A 16,486-nucleotide genomic window follows, 5' to 3' on the forward strand; every position below is an offset into this window, starting at 1 on the left:
GTTTATAGGTATAATATATAATTATATAATAATAATATTTATGGTATTACTTATTTTATATTCTTTATATAGAACGATAGGCAGTTTATAGGTATAATATATAATTATATAATAATAATATTTACGGTATTACTTATTTTATATTCTTTATATAGAACGATAGGCAGTTTATAGGTATAATATATAATTATATAATAATAATATTTATGGTATTAATCATTTTATATTCTTTATATAGAACGATAGGCAGTTTATAGGTATACTATATAATTATATAATAATATTTGTATTATTACTTATTTTATATTCTTTATATAGAATTCTAGGCAATTTATAGGTATATTATATAATTATATAATAATAATACTTATAGTATTACTTATTTTATATTCTTCCTATAGAATTATAGGTAATTTATGGGTATAATATATAATTATATAATAATATTTATAGTATTACTTATTTTATGTTCTTTATATAGAATGATAGGTGATTTATAGGTATAATATATAATTATACAATAATAATATTTGTATTATTACTTTTTATATTCTTTATATAGAATGATAGGTGACTTATAGGTATATTATATAATTATAACATAATATTTATAGTATTACTTATTTTATATTCTTCCTATAGAATTATAGGTAATTTATAGGTATAATATATAATCATATAATAATATTCATAATATTATTTATATTCTTTATATATCATTATATATACTTTATGTGTATAATATATTCTATAAATAAGAATCTTTATGCAATTATTATTATTATTATTTCTTTATCTCTATTACTGAGGCACAGAGGTTAAAGCAACATGGCCAGGTTCACACTGCCCCTATCTGAAGTGGGATTTGAACTCAGGTCTCTGGGACTAGAGTCCCTGGACCCTAGCCACTGAACCATCTAGCCACCTGTATCAGGCAGACAGTGGCCTTCCTAAGGTCCACAAGAGACCACATTTGACAGCGTTGTTCCAGGAAAACTTTCAGGGCCCTGTTTAGTCCCCACTGAGCTCTGCCTCCTCTGAGTCCCTCTACCATAGACTTAACTGCATGGGTCTCTCCTGAGGATCCTTCCCCTTCCCAAGCCAAGAGTAACTGGGAAAGCCAAGGGGAGATGCCAGTTCTCCATCCTGCCCCTGCAGAATCCCTGCCCAGGACATGATAAAGAAGGTCTTAGCTGAAGGACAAACAAGGAGGCTCAGTGGCTAGAGGGCCAGGCCTGAAGTCAGGAAGTCCTGGGTTCAAACTTGACCTCAGATACTTCCTAGCTGTGTGACCCTGGGCAAGTCACTCAACCCCAGTTTCCTAGCCCTTACCTCTCTTCTGCCTTGGACCCACCCTCAGCGTCAATTCTAAAACAGAAGATAGGGTATCGTTTTGTTGTTTTTTAAAAGGTCTTGGTCTCGCCAACGGTACCCAAGAGATCTCCTAAGTAAGAGGTACTGTGGGAAGGGAGCGTGTTCCCAGACTTGGAGACAGGACCCAAGTTCGAATCCCAACTCCACTATTTACTGTCCTTTGGGTGGAATCACTTCCCTGTCTAAGCCCCAGTTCCCTTCTATGTAAAATGGAAGAGTTGAACAAGGTGGTCTCTTCCAGCCCTGAATTTCTGCTTGGTTTGGCTCAAGCATCTGGACTCCCCCATCTTCTTCCATACTGGATCCGGGTCCCCAAAGCCAGACCAGAAGAGTAGGAGGGTTGGAAGCAGAAAAGCAGTTCTTTCCCACCAGGGCTGGGACAAAAGGAGCTGAATGCAAATGATGTGCAAAGGAATGCAAATCAGCAGCAGCCAGCAAGCATCCCTCTGCACACCTAGTCCAGGGCCCTGGGGGTGGGGGAATGAGAAAGGAGAAGGGAAGAGGCGACCCCCACCTCGGGTACTCCCCCACCCCCAAAATTGGGAGGGGGAACCGGAAGGGCCTTGAGGAACCCACTAAAACAACCCCCTCTCTTTCCAAAAAAGACCCCGAGAGGGGGAAACATTTGCCCAGGGTCACACAGGTACTAAGGGGCAGAATTCAAAATTTCAATCCAGGCCCGCTGGGCCAGAACCTATGGGTCTTTTCAGGGTTCCCTGTTTCCTGGGGCCAAAGTGTCCAGGGCCAGACTAGGGCAGAGGCCGAAGGAGGAGGAAGAGAAGGAAGAGGAAGGACAGAGGAACTGGTGACTGCCCCCTCCCAGACTAACCCAGTACCAACCCTGGGAAAACCCCATCGACCCCAAGGCTCCTCTCTAGTCTCACTCTCTCTGATCATTCACTTCCCCTTTTCACTCAACCCAGCTCTTCACCTTCTCCAGGAAGCCGTCCAGATTACTCCCTCAACATTGCCTTTCCTGCTACCACTAGTCTGTACAAGGAGGACCATTCTAACCTCTCTTCCTGTGTGCTCCTCCCCACTCCACCCCTTTAGAGGTCGGGAGAACGGAGGATAAGGCCTGGCCAAATTTCCACCCTCTGACAGGGCCGTGTCTTTTTGCTTCGACCTCCTCTAGTTCCTCCTCCCCATTTCTGGGGACTATCCGCCCTGCCTTGAGGAGTCAGACCACCACCACCCCCCCACTGGCCCTCACGAGGAAGGAAGAGGGTCCTCAGAAAAGCCCCAAAGAGGAAGGAGCTCAAGGGCCATGGGGAGGAGGGGAAGGGGGCTTCCAGAATCCCAGAATCTGAGAATTAGAAGTGACCTCCCTTGCCCAATTGACCCAACCATAAACAAAAGGGATCCCCATTATAATAAACAGTGGTGGTCCAGGCTCCATTTGAAGAGCTCCAAGGAGAAGGAAGCCATTACCTCTTTCTACTCTGGCACAGTTCTAATTGTCAGAAAATGTTTTCCTGAGACCAAACCTACCTGTCTCTTTGCACTTTGCCCACTGCTTTTGGGGATTCTCAGTTCTACTCACTAGCCCCAAAGACCCTCCAGATACAGTAGATAGCTTAAGAACCCCAGATCGTTAGGCCTCAACCTGAAGGCTAAGAACTCATAAGAAAACCCAGGTGTCCAAGCTCCCAGCCTCCGTTCCTGGAGGCCAAGAAGAGGCAAAGCAAACCAGGCATGTCTGACCCCTTCAACCCAAGAAGGTCCTTCCTTAAATTAAGAGCCTTCTAGAGGCTAGAACAGGAAGACATTGTGGGAGGGAAAAGGGGAAGAAGGAAGAGTCAGGAGCAGTCTGGGAAAAGGGAGATAGAAACAGAGAGAGCCTTGTGGGAACAGCTAAAGTGGAACCTGCTCACCTCACCAAGCTAGGGTGCTGGGGATGCAATGACCTCCTTCCTGGGCCTAAGACCAGTCACCTGAGCTGGGAAGGCTGGCAGGCAGACTGCAGGGGGATTTCTAGGGGATTATATGCGCGGGTAGGAATAGGGCCAGGGTTGGCAGGCATCCTGGGACAAGGGCCCTGAGGAAGCTAGCCACCATGGAACCAGCTGAGAAGAGTCCAGCATGGGCCCTGCAAGGAGGGGGAGCTGCAGCCTCCTAGGTTGTCTCCCACTGGCCAAGAGGGGTTCAACACCCCCTCCCCCGTCTCCCACCTCGGTTCCTCTAACCTTAACCATGGGGGCTTCAACCCCATGTGCCTCCTCCCAGAATCCCCTATGGGGTTCCAAACTCCATAAGTTAGGTGTTCTAATAGGATTCAGAAATGGAAGGGACTTTGCAGGCCATTTAATACCTCACAGGTGAGAACTGAGACCCAAAGAGGAGAAATGTCTTGGACAAGGTCCTACAATTAGTCAATGGCAGAGCAGGGATTTGAACTCAGGACTTCTGATTCCAAATCCAACAATATGGAATACTTTCTGCCACCCTCCCTCTCCCTGGGGTCCCTTCCCTCTAAAACTTCCCCCAACACATCCCAGAAGTATTTCCATCTCATCCTCCACATCTTCTACCTTCTATGGAGGCTTCAGTACTCTTAAACAATACCAACCAAACCTCTAGGTGCCTCTCCCCATTCCAAAAGCTCTACCCCCAGACCTGGGGCCTCCAGCCCTGAGTGGGGCTGACCAATTGCCACAGAAGGAAGGGACTTTAGGCCCACAGCCCCCTCAGCCTGATACATGAACCCTGGCTGGGACGAGGATGCTGAGGAGGGCATTCCCAAGCCTTGCCAGATCAGTGAAGTTTCTGAGCCAGTGACCCAGCCCAGGATACCAGCCTAGCATCTCTGAGTCCCCAGCCCTCTCTGTCCTGAATCCTTGGGTTCTTTCGTGCTGGCACAGCGGTCAGGACTCACCTGGGACATTTGGGGGCGCAGGTTGATCTCCCGAAGATTGACTGCATGGGGCCGGAGGTTGTTAAGCAACTGACAGAGGAGGACGCCATCTCGGAGGGCCTGAGCAAGCTCACAGACCTGGGCCCCATCCCATGTCACCCGGTGGTTGGGGGGCAGCACCCGGCACTGAATAAGCCAGTGGGCACACTGGCGCCATAACTCCATGGTGGCCCCCCAACCTGACCCCAAGAGACCCCAAGGCCCAGCCTGCCAGAGCAGCAGACACTTACTCTCTGACGCCTGAATTACCACTTCCTCTTCTTTGCCAGTTACAAAGATGTTAACTCTGGAGGAGGGGCCCCAGGAGTAGGAAGGGGGGGAGGCTCCCTCTGAGAAGGAGGAGGAAGAAGAGCCCTGAGCACCTGGTCACCCCATCTCCTACCCTTCAAGGCCTAGTTCCAGGCCTGCCTTCTCCAGGAAGCCTTGACACTAAAAAAGAAGTCTGGGAAAATGGAAATGGCCACGGATGCTGGGAGGTCTGGGGCTCAGCCTTTGTTCTGCCCCTGTGCTATGGGATCTCACCCAAGCCTCTTTTCTCCCAGACTCCATTGCCTCCTTTATTCATATGATTGATATGGAAGAACCTTCCTGGTTCTCTTCTGATTGTCTTCCTGTGTGTCAGGACCACTCGGAGATGCTCTGAGGTTCTGAAGTTCAGTTCAGTCAGGGGAAATGATTCAGGTGGTCTCCTAAAGAGTCCTCCTTAAAAAGCTACAGAGAGGTCCCCTTCCCCCCCCCCCAAGACCCCAGGACTGAGGAACGAGAGGATACTGGGGTTGGGAAGAGTGGAGCTGGGAGTACCAGCCTCTTCCCCCTCTCTATCATACCTTGTGGGGTTTGAGATGGACCAAGACCCATGGGGAACACAGCCTAGGAGAGGGGCTGTTGGAGGGGATTTAACACTGACCCTCTCCAGTGGTGTCTATTCATTTCCATATCTTTTTACTAGAAGAAAGGAAGCCTTAACTTCGTGGTCCGCCCCTTCCTCCTCCCTCCCGTATTGGAGCATGATAGCAAATATTTGCAAATCTATGCAAATATGAAAACAGCCTCGGAGATACCTGGTTTAGGTAGAGACTGTAGAGTTGAAAGAGACAAAGGTGAGGAAGTGGCTGGGTGGATGGAGAGGTAGGCAGGGCAGGGAGTCTGGAAGAGGGAACGGGGTTCGAGATGAGTCTCAGACACTTCCTAGATGTGAGACCCTGGGCAAGTCACTTAACCCCCATTGCCCAGCTACTACCACTCTTCTGCCTTGGAACTGATAGTTTCAAGTCTGACAGAAGATAAATTGGTTTTGTTTTTTCTTTAAAGAGAGAACAGAGATAAGGGAATGAAAACACAACCCACCTCCGTGAGAATAAAAACATCATAGGATTTGGAGCTGAAAAGATGTTAGAAATCATGTCCAGTTAGGTAGCTCAGTAGATTTAGAAATAGGAGATCCTGGGTTCAAATCCAGCCTTAAACACTTCCTAGCTGTGTGACCTTGGGCAAGACACTTAACCCCCTTTACCTAGTCCTTACTACTCTTCTGCCTTGGAACCAATACACAGTGAGGGTTAAAAAAAAAAAAAATCATGTCCAATCCCTTCATTTACAGATATGGAAACTGAGACTGAGGAAGTTTCCCTTTTCTCTTTGCATCTTCAAGGCACAGTGCCTGACACATAGCAGGGATTTAATATTTCTTTTTTTTTTTTAAACCCTTACCTATCATCTTAGAATCAATACTAAGTACTGGTTCCAAGACAGAAAAGTGGTAAGGACTAGGCAATGGGGGTTAAGTGACTTGCTCAGGGTCATACAGCTAGAAAGTGTCTGAATTTGAACCCAGGATCTGCCCTCTCTAGGCCTCGATCTCCATCCACTGAACCACCAAACTTCCCCCTCAATAAGTACTTCTAATGAACGGATTGATGAAACAACTTTTTCTAGCCCGCACAGAGGAGGAGTCGAAATGAAGCCCACATTTTCTGATTTTAAATCGGGTGCTCATTCCGCCTCACCACGCAGCTCGTCGGTGACCCAGCCCACCACCCCTTTGGAGAAGTAAAGGCATTCACTGAGATCCATTCCCTGACGCAAGCCTTCAGCCACTGCCCAGAAAAAACCTTCAGTGCCCAAGAGGCAGTGGGGCGGTAGCGCGGCAGGCTGACTCTAGCTGGCCCCGCCCACGGTCCCGCCCCTCCTAGGACGCTCACTCTTTGGAGGAAATTGAGGGGGCGTGGCGAGGCGATTCCTGGCAGCCGCCGGAGCCGGGCTCTCCGGGGGGCGGGGCCATGCTGGGCAGGGGGCGGGGCCGGGCCAGGTGCGCCCCGGAGCTTAGGTCCGGAGCTGCTTGGCGGGGAGGGGCTGAGTCTCGGAGTGGTAGCTACCTGCCGCGCTTGACTTGCAGCCCTCCGGGTGAGTTCGGATGGTTCTGGGCTGAGGTGGGGGGGTGGAGTGCTGAGAGCCTCCGACCAGGTATCAACGGGGTCGGGGTGATCGGGCCACACCTACGGCTGGAGACACCCCCTTCTCAAGCTCACTCGAGTCACTGAAGAATCCTCTACCTCCACCTCATCTCCCGCCACTTGGCTGTTTCTGAAGGTTAGGGTTTGGGGGAATGTCAAGGTTTGGGGGTCTTGGTTTAGGAGAAAGGGCTTGGAATCGCCTCCCTTTCTCCTTTTCTGTCCCCGGAACTTCCTTCTGCTTCTGGCCACCCCCACCCCCTTTGACTCAGGCCGCTGGAATCCCAGGTAGAGCCACAACCCTAACTCCACGCCCTGAGGTCCTGAATTCTCCCCACTCCTCAGGCACGGGAGAAATACTAGGAAAACCGTCTCGCCTTCCGCCATTCCCCTCATTCCTTCCCTGCAAATTGTATTCTCTTCTCCAACTTGATTGGGAATTGAGTCCTGAGTTCTATCTGAAATCAGCATAACTCACTGTGTGACCCGAGACAAGTAATATCCCCCATCCGAACCTCGGTAAATAAGGAAGGAAGGAAATCACATTTATTAAGCCCACTACAACTCCTCTCTCCTCTTTTTTTTTTTTTTTTTTTTAAATTTTTTAAACCCTTAATTTCTGTGTATTGGCTCCTTGGTGGAAGAGTGGTAAGGGTGGACTATGGGGATCAAGTGACTTGCCCAGGGTCACACAGCTGGGAAGTGTCTGAGGCCGGATTTGAACCTAGGACCTCCCCTCTCTAGGTCTGGCTCTCAATCCACTGAGCTACCCAGCTGCCCCCTCTCTCCTCTTTTTGAAGGCTCACAGCTCTGAGAAGTATTATTTCCATTTTACAGTTAAGGAAACTGAAGCAAGGCAGAAGTTAAGTGACTTGCCCAAGGTCACACAGCTAGTACCTGTCTGAGGTTGAATTTGAACTCTGGTCTTCCTGACTCAGAGTTTGGCTCTCTATCCACTGCCCCACCTAGCCCCTAGAAAAGATTAAGACCTCTTAAAGTCCCTCTATGCTTTGGCATTTGATTTTCTCCATCCTCATATTCCCATTCCAATTCTGGCATCCTATATCCTAAGGTCTCATCCATGCTCTTACTGCCTCAGTTGCAGGGAAATCACTTTGTAAACCTTTGGACTTTATATATCTGTGGCACTGTTATTTTCTAAACGTCTTTCCAGCTCCAGGATATTTTGATTACTGCTAGTGTTTCCCCCTTAGCATGACCTGGCTTTTTACAGATGAAGGCTGAGATTCTTAAAAGGGAAGGGACTTGTCCAAGGTGATTCAGCCAGGGGCAGAGCCATCAGTAGAATCTAGGTCCCTTGGCTCCAATCCAGATGATGTCCCCCTCAATGATTCCCCATCCCCTACTCTCTGTTTTCCAAGTAGGGGCCAAGAGTTGCCAATGGAAAAGGTGGACGAGTCTCTGGACCCTGATAAACAGTTGGTTGACCAGACCTGGTACCATGGAGGGCTGTCCCAAAAGGTAACCCCAGAGCACCCCCTGGTGGAAATGCCTTCCTATTCTTGGTACCCAGTGTTCAGGCTTAGCCTCCCAAGTGTTCCTTAGGAAAGCCAGTCTTGGGCTACAAGTTTTCACCAGACATCTGGCCTCCAACTTGAGGTCTCCTCTCCCTCCTGAATTTCAGGAAGGAAAATGACCTTCCAATGCCCCATTCCTCTACTCTGCTCCCCCTTTTTAAAAAACAGGAACCCCTAGCCCATTCACTCCAGCCTCTCTGGACTTCTAGTCATTGCCATCCTTGCCTTCTTTCCCACCCATCATGGAGCCACCCAGCCACCATTGAGCCTGACCCCCCCTAGGATGCTAAGTTCTGAGCTTCAGGCCCCTGCCAATTTTGCCTTTCCCATTCCTAGGAGGCAGAGGCCCTGCTGCTGATGGATGGGGACTTCCTGGTGTGGGCCTCCCCTTCCACCTTATTCTCGGACTCAAGCCCCCTGGTGCTGTCCTGCTGCTGGGGTGGTCAGCCCCTCCACTTTGATGTGGTGCGCATCCAGCTGCGCCCACGGCCTGGAAGGCCCTCTTGTGCCCTCTTCCAGCTGGAGGATGAGCGTTTCCCCAGCCTGCCTGCCCTGGTAAAGTGTTATGTGGCTACGAAGCGCCCATTAACCCAGGCCTCAGGGGCTGTGGCTTCTCGCCCTATAGCCCGCCACGGACCTCCACGTCCTACGCCCTCTGGAAAGCCCCGACACCGGCGGAGCCTGAGTGGGGATGGCTGCAGTGATGGTACTCGCCAAGTCCATAAGGGGCTGCTCAGGTATGGGAAGATAGTGATACTGGGGCCAAGGCTTAGAAGGGTTGGAAGAGCCTTAGTAATGGCATTTGTCCCCTTCTCTTCATGTTGGCCATTGCTTGAAGAGCCCTTGAAAAAGAAGAGGGATCTCCATTCTTGATGTAGGGCTTGGCAGCTCTTAAAGAGACAAGCTTGGGGATCAGTATCCCCTCCACCCAGCAGGGAAGGAGAGGGGGAACAGAATGGGAGGAAGAGATACAGGGCAGCAGGGTATGGGAGATGGTGCCCTGGACTGAGTCAAGAGATTGATGTTTTGTACTGTCTGCCCATGGAATTGTGGGGCATTATAACTCTTAATGAGCCACAGAAATGTGAGCTGCTAACATTCGTATGGACAGACCCAAAGGGAGGGGAATGGGCCTGGGGGCTCCCTGCCTCCAGAGGCAGAGACAGAGAGAAGGCAAACCCTGTTTCATGTTCCCATCTCCCACTTCCATGTCCTTGCCTTACCCAGCTCTCCTCAGTCTTGAAATATATTCCCTTCCCACCTGTACCTTGTATATTCCCTGGTTCTCTTTAAAGCTCATCTCAAGTAGGGGAGGCCTTTCCTGATCTCCCAGCTTTAATGGAAGTCTCCTCTAACACCAAATTACTTTGTATATCTGGCATTTACTTATCTGTGCACCCCCACCCTTCAATAGAATTTAAGTTCTTGGGGGCGGCTGGGTAGCTCAGTGGATTGAGAGCCAGGCCTAGAGAGGGGAGGTCCTAGGTTCAAATCCGGCCTCAGATACTTCCCAGCTGTGTGACCCTGGGCAAGTCACTTGACCCCCATTGCCCACCCTTACCACTCTTCTGCCTTGGAGCCAATACACAGAAGTTAAGGGTTTAAAAAAAAAAAAAAGAATTTAAGTTCTTTGAGGGCAAGGACTTTGTCTCTACTTGGCATGATTCCCTGGGCAAAATGACATGTTATTAATGTTTCTTAATTGGCCACTAGGACCAAGGAGCTCAGTGGTAGCCAACCCACCCTAGACACCTTGAGTCACAAGGGAGGCCTTCCTAAGGGGACCAAAGGACCAGGTGAGTTGGGGAACTTGGAGAATCTGGACTGCGGTCTTTCTTCTTTCTGTGCCCTTCTTGCTTCTTCTCCATCTCTGCCTTGTCTCAAACCCCTAAGTCTGTCCCCTTGTTATCTCTCTGTCTCTCAGGTTCACCAGATGACCCCCAGGTGGCCAAAGTGGTGCCTCCTGCTTCCCCCCTTTTCCGTACTGGCAGTGACCCTGTACTGCGTAAGGCACAGGAACTGAGTACAGGTACCCCCCTTTGGGGCTCAGATGGGCAGCTGCATCCCAAGGTGCCACCCAAACCTCCACGTGCACCCTCTATAATGTTGCCAGAGTGTCCTGGGACTCCCACCTCCTGTGAGCTGTTGCCCCAGGAGATCCTCCAGTTCCAAAGGAAGGGAGGTCATGATGAGAAACCTGGGACCAGGGAGGAGACCAGACAGAGGCCCAGGGACAGACAGGAGACCAAGTACAAGACAGAGACCTGGCCTGGGGAAGAAACTATGCACAGAGAGGGGCAGAATGGACACCTCAACAACAAAGAAGGTCCACAGGAGGCCCCTTGGTGGGAGGAGTGGGATCAAGAAGAGGCGGAAGATTTCGTGAAGCCCCAAGGAGGAGCTACCCCTGCTCTTCAGCCCCAAGCCTTCTCTTCCTGCTTGCTGGGCCCTGAGAACCGGCCCTTGGAGCCCAGCACCCTGAGGACCCTTCGTGCCCTGTTCCTGCAACATGATGTGGGCACTGTCGCCCAACACCTGCTTCTGACTGACTGCCAGGTCAGCAGGCCCAGAACCTGGCAGCATCACAGCCAGGATACCCCGGGGAGCTGGGTGATCCAAAGGCAGCTTTCCCTGGGCTCACCACCCCTCTCCTCCCAGGCGGCCCAGGTTCTGGGGGTGACACGGGCTCAGCGCCAGGCAATGGGCGTCCATTCGGGTCTGGAGCTCCTCACTCTGCCTCATGGTCATCAACTTCGGCTTAACCTGTTGGAGAGGTGAACCCCATGTTCTAGCCCTAACCCTGCCCCTATCTCCCCCAGGGGAACATCACAGGATAACCTTGCCACCCTCACGAGCCTCAAAAAGTAATCCTTCCCTCCTGTGCTAGGGACAGAAAGCTGAGGCAATAAGGCTTTTGCCCCAGAATGCTAACATTTAAAGGGGGTACTAATAGCACTAGCCTTTCAACACAGGGGAAAAAATTGAAGTGTGGAAAGGCTCTTGGCAAGATGTAGGTAAAATAGGAAGCTCTGCAAAAAACAAGCCATCAGTAACACGTGGGCTTTATTTTATAATTGTGACTTTACACATACATTGGAGTACCCCACGGGTCCTGTTGCTAATTATGGTTCTGCCATCAAAACCTTGGCACCTTCCCAAATTCCCTTTCAACTCCCTGCCTGTGTCTTCCCCCACCCCCTAATCTCCTCCACCTATTCCCCCTAAAACCTTTAACCTCATTGCTTCTCAAACTCCCCAAGTCCGATTCCTAGACTTTCCACATCCTTCCTCCGTATCTCCAACCCCCTTATCTTCTCACTGACCCCCCAAAACTCCCCCAGGCATGAGGCCTTGGCCCTGGCTGCAGCCATAGCTGTGGTGGGATGCTCCGGGCCAGTGGCAGAACGAGTGGCCACCTTGCTCGGCCTCATCCAGCTGGCACTGGCCCTTCGAGCTCCTGGAGGTGCAGACCTGTTTGCTCTTTCATCGGTGATGACTGCCTTGCAGCTCCCTCAGGTAAGGTGAAGAATGGGGAAGGGACCTGGGCTCCCATCGGTTCGGGGCTAAGCATGCCGGCTCTCCCCAGATCACCCGCCTAGAAAGAACGTGGCGCCTCCTCCGGCAGAACCACACAGAGGCCGCGCTGGCCTTCGAGAAGGAGCTGAAGCCCTTTGTCCGAGCCCTGGATGAAGGGGCTGGTAAGTGGGAGGCTCGCCTTTGCCCAGCAGCCAGGGGAGGGACGGTGGCATTTTAGACCTGGAAGCAGGGGAGCCGAGTCCTCTAATCCCTCATTGTACAGATGGGGTAACCGAGTGACTTGCCGAAGGTCCTGGAGTTAGTCCATGCCGGAGCTGGGATCTAAACCCAGCAGGCTCCAGTAGAGCTCTTCCTCTCATCACAGAAATTGGCCAGCCGGGGGAGGTGGCCCTGCCTTACATAATGCCCGTGACCCAGCTGCTAGAGGGGGCCCAGCTGTGGGGGTCCCACGAGGAGAGCTGCGAGCGGCTGCTTCGGACGCTGCAGGGAGCCCGGACCATGGCCAGCAACGCCTCCCACTACCGAGAGGCAGCCAGGACCAGACTCAAGGGTGAGCTCTGTCCTGCCCACCCCCAAAGGACTCACCCCTCCCTTCTCTCTTCGTCCCCCGCCTCCCCACCCCAATCTCTCGGCCTCACCCTGGGCTCTTTTCCCTCCCCCCACCCCCGTTTCCAGCCCACCCCAGAACTCTGCGAAGCCTTCCAAACGGAATTTGCACTGAGACTCCTCTGGGGCAGCCGAGGGGCCGGAGCCGGCCAGGCAGAACGTCACAAGAAGTTCCACCTTGTCCTCAACGCGCTCTCCTGGAAGCTGGAGCCTGAGAGCTGAGGTCCCCCAAGCTGGGACAGGTCACGTCGGCTGGCCAGAACTGCCCCCCCCCTCTGGCCCCGAGCCTCCCAGGGGTGTGACTCTGGGGCGGAGGGAAGGCGCAGGGCAGGGTCTGCACCCCGGCCCCAGGCTGACTCCTACCACAGTGCCGGCCGGCCCAGAAGAGTTCTGACCTTGCCCCGCTGCCCCCCTCTAGAGAAGCGACAGCCCGAAGCAGGAGGCAGGCGCAGCGGAGCCCTCCTGCCCACTCCTTCTGCCTCCTCGCCTTTGCTGGGACCAGGACGTGCCGTGGGCCTCCAGAGCCAAGGAGGCCCCTCACTACCTCATAGACGCTGAAATCCGCTGCTCTTGCAGCATCTTCCCAGCCCTGCCCTGGGAACTGGCTATGGCTAGGACGTCTGCCTCCTCCTGCCACCCCTCTGGGATAAGCTCCTTTATTCAGGAGGTGGGAACCTCCCATAGGCCTCCCCACAAGTCACCCATCATCCCCTCCATCTTCCAACACAGGGGTCGGAGCAGTGGAGACACTGGCCAGCTTCTCCCCAAGTCTGTTTCAGTCCCCAAAAAGGAGTGGCCAAAAGGTGCAGATGGGGCAGCCTGAGGCTGCATTCCGGGGCCAGATCCGCGGGGAGCTGGAAGGGACAGAGGAGGCCTTTGTGACGGCCACCTCCTCCTCCAGGATTCCTCCTAGTGCCAGGGTAGGCCCTGCCTCACCCCCAACAGGTGGGTGAGGTCCCTGGGCAAGGGTCCGGTGACACAGGCCTCCCACCCACGTCCTAAATAAAGCTCCGAGTCAGGGGCCACACACAGTCCATTTATACAAGTTTTTGTTTTGTTGTTTTTAAAAAAAAAACTGCACTTGCCAGAGCACAAGTATTTACATCGAGTGTAGGAGGCACAATGGGGCTGGGCCCAGTGGCGGAGCTTACACGGGCCCCAGCTAGAACTCTGGGCTGAGGAGCATGTGGGGAGCAGAAGCCCAGGCCACCCCAGAAATAAAGTGCATATATGGTGTGGAGTGAGGGGCAGCCAGGCCCAGCCCCACTCCCGGCCCCCTGGGCAGGGTCCTAAAGCAGCCAGGCCCTAGGAGGAAAGAAGGGGGCAGGGCAGACTCCCCATTCAGGGATCCACCTGCCCCAGGGATGGCAAAGGGGCTCAGCTGGGTGTAACTCGGAGGTAGGAGGTGGGCACGTAGCCCTCACCTCCCTGTTTCCGCCGGACCCTCGTCCACCCATCGCCTTTGTCCTCCTCCATTAGGCACAGATCCTCGCCTTCATCCATGGAGATGGTGCCCTCACTGGACCCTGATGTGGGTAATGGGAACACAGAAGTAAGACTGAGGAGGGGGGCCAGGACTCCCACCCCCCACCTCCAGACACTCTCGGATGCACCCTATGCTAATACTGACTCACGCAGGCCAGAGGGTCACAGAATTTGGAGCTGAAAGGGATCTTAAGAGGTTTTTTGCTTGTTTGTTTTTAATGAGGCAGGGCAGCTGGGTAGTAGATGGAGAGCCAGACCTAGAGACCTAGGTTCGAATCTGGCCTCATACTCCCTAGTTGTGTGACCCTGGGCAAGTCCTTTAACCCCTATTGTCTAGCCCTTACCACTTTTCTGTCTTTGAACCAATACACAGTAGTGACTATTAAGATGGAAGGTGAGAGTACTAAAAAAATAGACAAAAGCCTGGAAAGTACTTGCTCAGGGTCACCCATACCAAATGGCAGTCCAGAGTCTAAACCAGGTACAGGAGTCCAAAGCCAGGACTCCCTCCATACCAGCGGCCACGCGATCTGAGCCTTAATGAAAATGCATGAGGCTGGTCTACCAAGGAGCCTGGGGCCCCCCATCAAGTCGAGAAGAGGCCCTGATGTGCTGGGGTTTTCTGTAGGGCGAGGCCTATTCTCACCTTCAAACTGGTAGACAGCGACGCAGTGACCAATGGGGAAGGCGGGCTCCTCCTCGAAGTCCTCCTCAAACTCTGTGTAGATGGACGTGTCCGTCCCCTCGTCCGAGGGGGGAGCCTCCGGGCTGGGGACAGGCCAGTCAGAAGTGAACATCTCAGAAGCCCCCAGCCAACCCCACCCCCAGCGACCCCCCCAAGCCCCTCCACGAGGCCAGCTCCACCACGGCCTTCCCTCTGCCCGCCGTGGCCTACCCCCACTCCGGCCTCTACTCCTGCCTCCCTGCCCATCTGCCCAGGGCCCGTGTCTGTCTGTCTGTCCCTCTCCCTTTTTCCCCAGCCCCCCACCCTTTCTTAATTGCCCCCTCCAACACATTAGCTGTCACCCCACACACATACTCCATCCCAGCAGGCCCCAGCCCCTCACCTCTCCTTGTCAGAAGAACAGTTGTTTGTGTCTGGGGGAGCCACAGCCGGGGGCTCGGGGGGACGGCCGTGCCGCCCCAGGCTGTCCCCTCGGTTCCCCAGAACTCTGTTCTCCGCCTCGGCCAGCCACGTCTAGGAGCAGGAGAGCATCGGTTGGGAGGGTCCGGCTGGCCGTGTACCCCTACCGCCTCATCCCCCAAAGCAGGCAGGGAGGTTTCCTAAGGTCACCGCTCGCCTAGGCCATGATGGGAAACAGCTGGAGCCGTCCCCTCCCCCCGGCCCGGTGACTCAGCCGGGCCGGCCGCCAGGCCCCGGGCCGACGGGGCTCACCTCGTACTTGTGAAGCTCGAGCTTCAGCCGCTCGATGTTGCCCAGGGTCTCTGAGATGCGGGGCTCCAGGCTGGCGGGGTCGCCCATCTGCGGCGTCTTCTCGTAAACATCCTTCATCTTCTTGAGGGCCTCCCTAGAGCGCGGGCCAAGGAGGCTGCTGGGTGTGCCCCGCTCTCCCCTCTCCAGCAGCCCCACAGCCCCACCAGGAGGAGGGTCCAGCCCAGACCGGGGCTCTCCTGTGAGACGGTCCCAACAAGAGTCCTCGTCCTTCCCCGAGGCCGCCCCAGCTTCCCTCCCGCCGCCCCGAGTTCTTATGTGGGCCCAAAGCGAAGGCTCCTGCACCAGGGAAGTGGGTGCTGGGTGAATGGGAAGGACCAGGGCCTGCTACTGGCCTAACCTGGGCCTCCGGGCCTGGAGCCTCTGGAAAATGGGACGTTTGGCCTCCGTGGCCTCTACGGGCCCTTCCAGGCCCAAAGCCGGGATCCCAACACCCCCAAACTTGCCCCGCTGCTCACCTCTGATCTATCTCCTTCTGTAACTCCCGTCCTCGTTCTTCCAATTGCTGTTTCAACTTTTTTCTTCGCTGCTCAGGGGGCAGGTGGCTGAAATCCTCAGTGGCCACTGTCTAAGGAGAGAGACGGAGGGAGCTTCAGCCTTCCCCAGGCCTCAGGAATCCCGAGATGTCCTCCCCCACCCCAGCCTTCCCTGACCCCAGGCCTCAGCCCAAGGAGCAAGGCCGGGTGGCAGGTGGGGGAGTACCTGCCCCCCAGCCCCTAACCCCTCCTAATGAGACCCTAAGTGGGAAGAGGGGGTGAAAGGGAGAGGAGGAAGGTGATCAGGGGTGGAACTGCCTGGCACCCAGTCAGTCTTGACCCACTCCTCCCCTTGCCAGTAGGGGGTCACTGCCTCAGCACCCCGAGGCCCCTCCCCGGGGCAAGGGCCCACTTACCCCTCGACTTCGGAGGCTGCGGAAGGAGGCTATCCGGGGCTTGACTGACTTACTGATCTCACTCAGTAAGGCCAGGGGGTCCCGGCCGAAGCGAGGGGATGGGGGTCCATTGGCGTACGCCGAGGGAGGGGGGCCCCCCAGAGGGGACAGGGGTGGGGGGGGCAGCTACAGGCAGGGGCAGGGGATGGGGGATGGGGTGGGATGGTCAAGAGCAGGGATGGATGGACAGACACACAA

At 53.5% G+C, this 16,486-nt stretch overlaps 3 protein-coding genes across 5 annotated transcripts in view; 1 reads left to right on the plus strand and 2 right to left on the minus strand.

Annotated features, from left to right (window-relative positions):
- The window catches only part of VAV1 (vav guanine nucleotide exchange factor 1), a 47,654-nt gene extending 43,201 nt beyond the window's left edge, over positions 1-4,453 (minus strand). For all 3 annotated transcript variants that reach the window (XM_044658460.1, XM_044658459.1, XM_044658458.1), the window contains exon 1: positions 4,250-4,453. In XM_044658460.1, coding sequence (XP_044514395.1) covers positions 4,250-4,453 — 204 coding nt within the window. The remainder of the gene's footprint in view (positions 1-4,249) is intronic.
- Positions 4,454-8,139: 3,686 nt separating this feature from the next.
- SH2D3A (SH2 domain containing 3A) lies at positions 8,140-13,345 on the plus strand. The gene is made up of 9 exons (XM_044685166.1): positions 8,140-8,220; positions 8,613-9,013; positions 9,990-10,072; positions 10,201-10,832; positions 10,935-11,050; positions 11,618-11,792; positions 11,863-11,985; positions 12,189-12,363; positions 12,481-13,345. Exons 1-9 carry the CDS (start codon positions 8,140-8,142, stop codon positions 12,639-12,641), a joined length of 1,947 nt encoding a protein of 648 aa, XP_044541101.1. The 3' UTR covers positions 12,642-13,345.
- Positions 13,346-13,434: 89 nt separating this feature from the next.
- Positions 13,435-16,486, minus strand: part of TRIP10 (thyroid hormone receptor interactor 10) — a 26,398-nt gene continuing 23,346 nt past the window's right edge. The window contains exons 2-7 of the mRNA XM_044685173.1: positions 16,250-16,414; positions 15,816-15,925; positions 15,301-15,433; positions 14,972-15,102; positions 14,551-14,672; positions 13,435-13,945 (exon numbers count right to left, since the gene is read on the minus strand). Of these exons, the coding sequence (XP_044541108.1) occupies positions 13,797-13,945; positions 14,551-14,672; positions 14,972-15,102; positions 15,301-15,433; positions 15,816-15,925; positions 16,250-16,414 (810 nt within the window). The 3' untranslated portion in view covers positions 13,435-13,796. The remainder of the gene's footprint in view (positions 13,946-14,550; positions 14,673-14,971; positions 15,103-15,300; positions 15,434-15,815; positions 15,926-16,249; positions 16,415-16,486) is intronic.

This window comes from Gracilinanus agilis, chromosome 1 (assembly GCF_016433145.1).
Source record: "Gracilinanus agilis isolate LMUSP501 chromosome 1, AgileGrace, whole genome shotgun sequence".
Classification (NCBI taxonomy): domain Eukaryota; kingdom Metazoa; phylum Chordata; class Mammalia; order Didelphimorphia; family Didelphidae; genus Gracilinanus; species Gracilinanus agilis.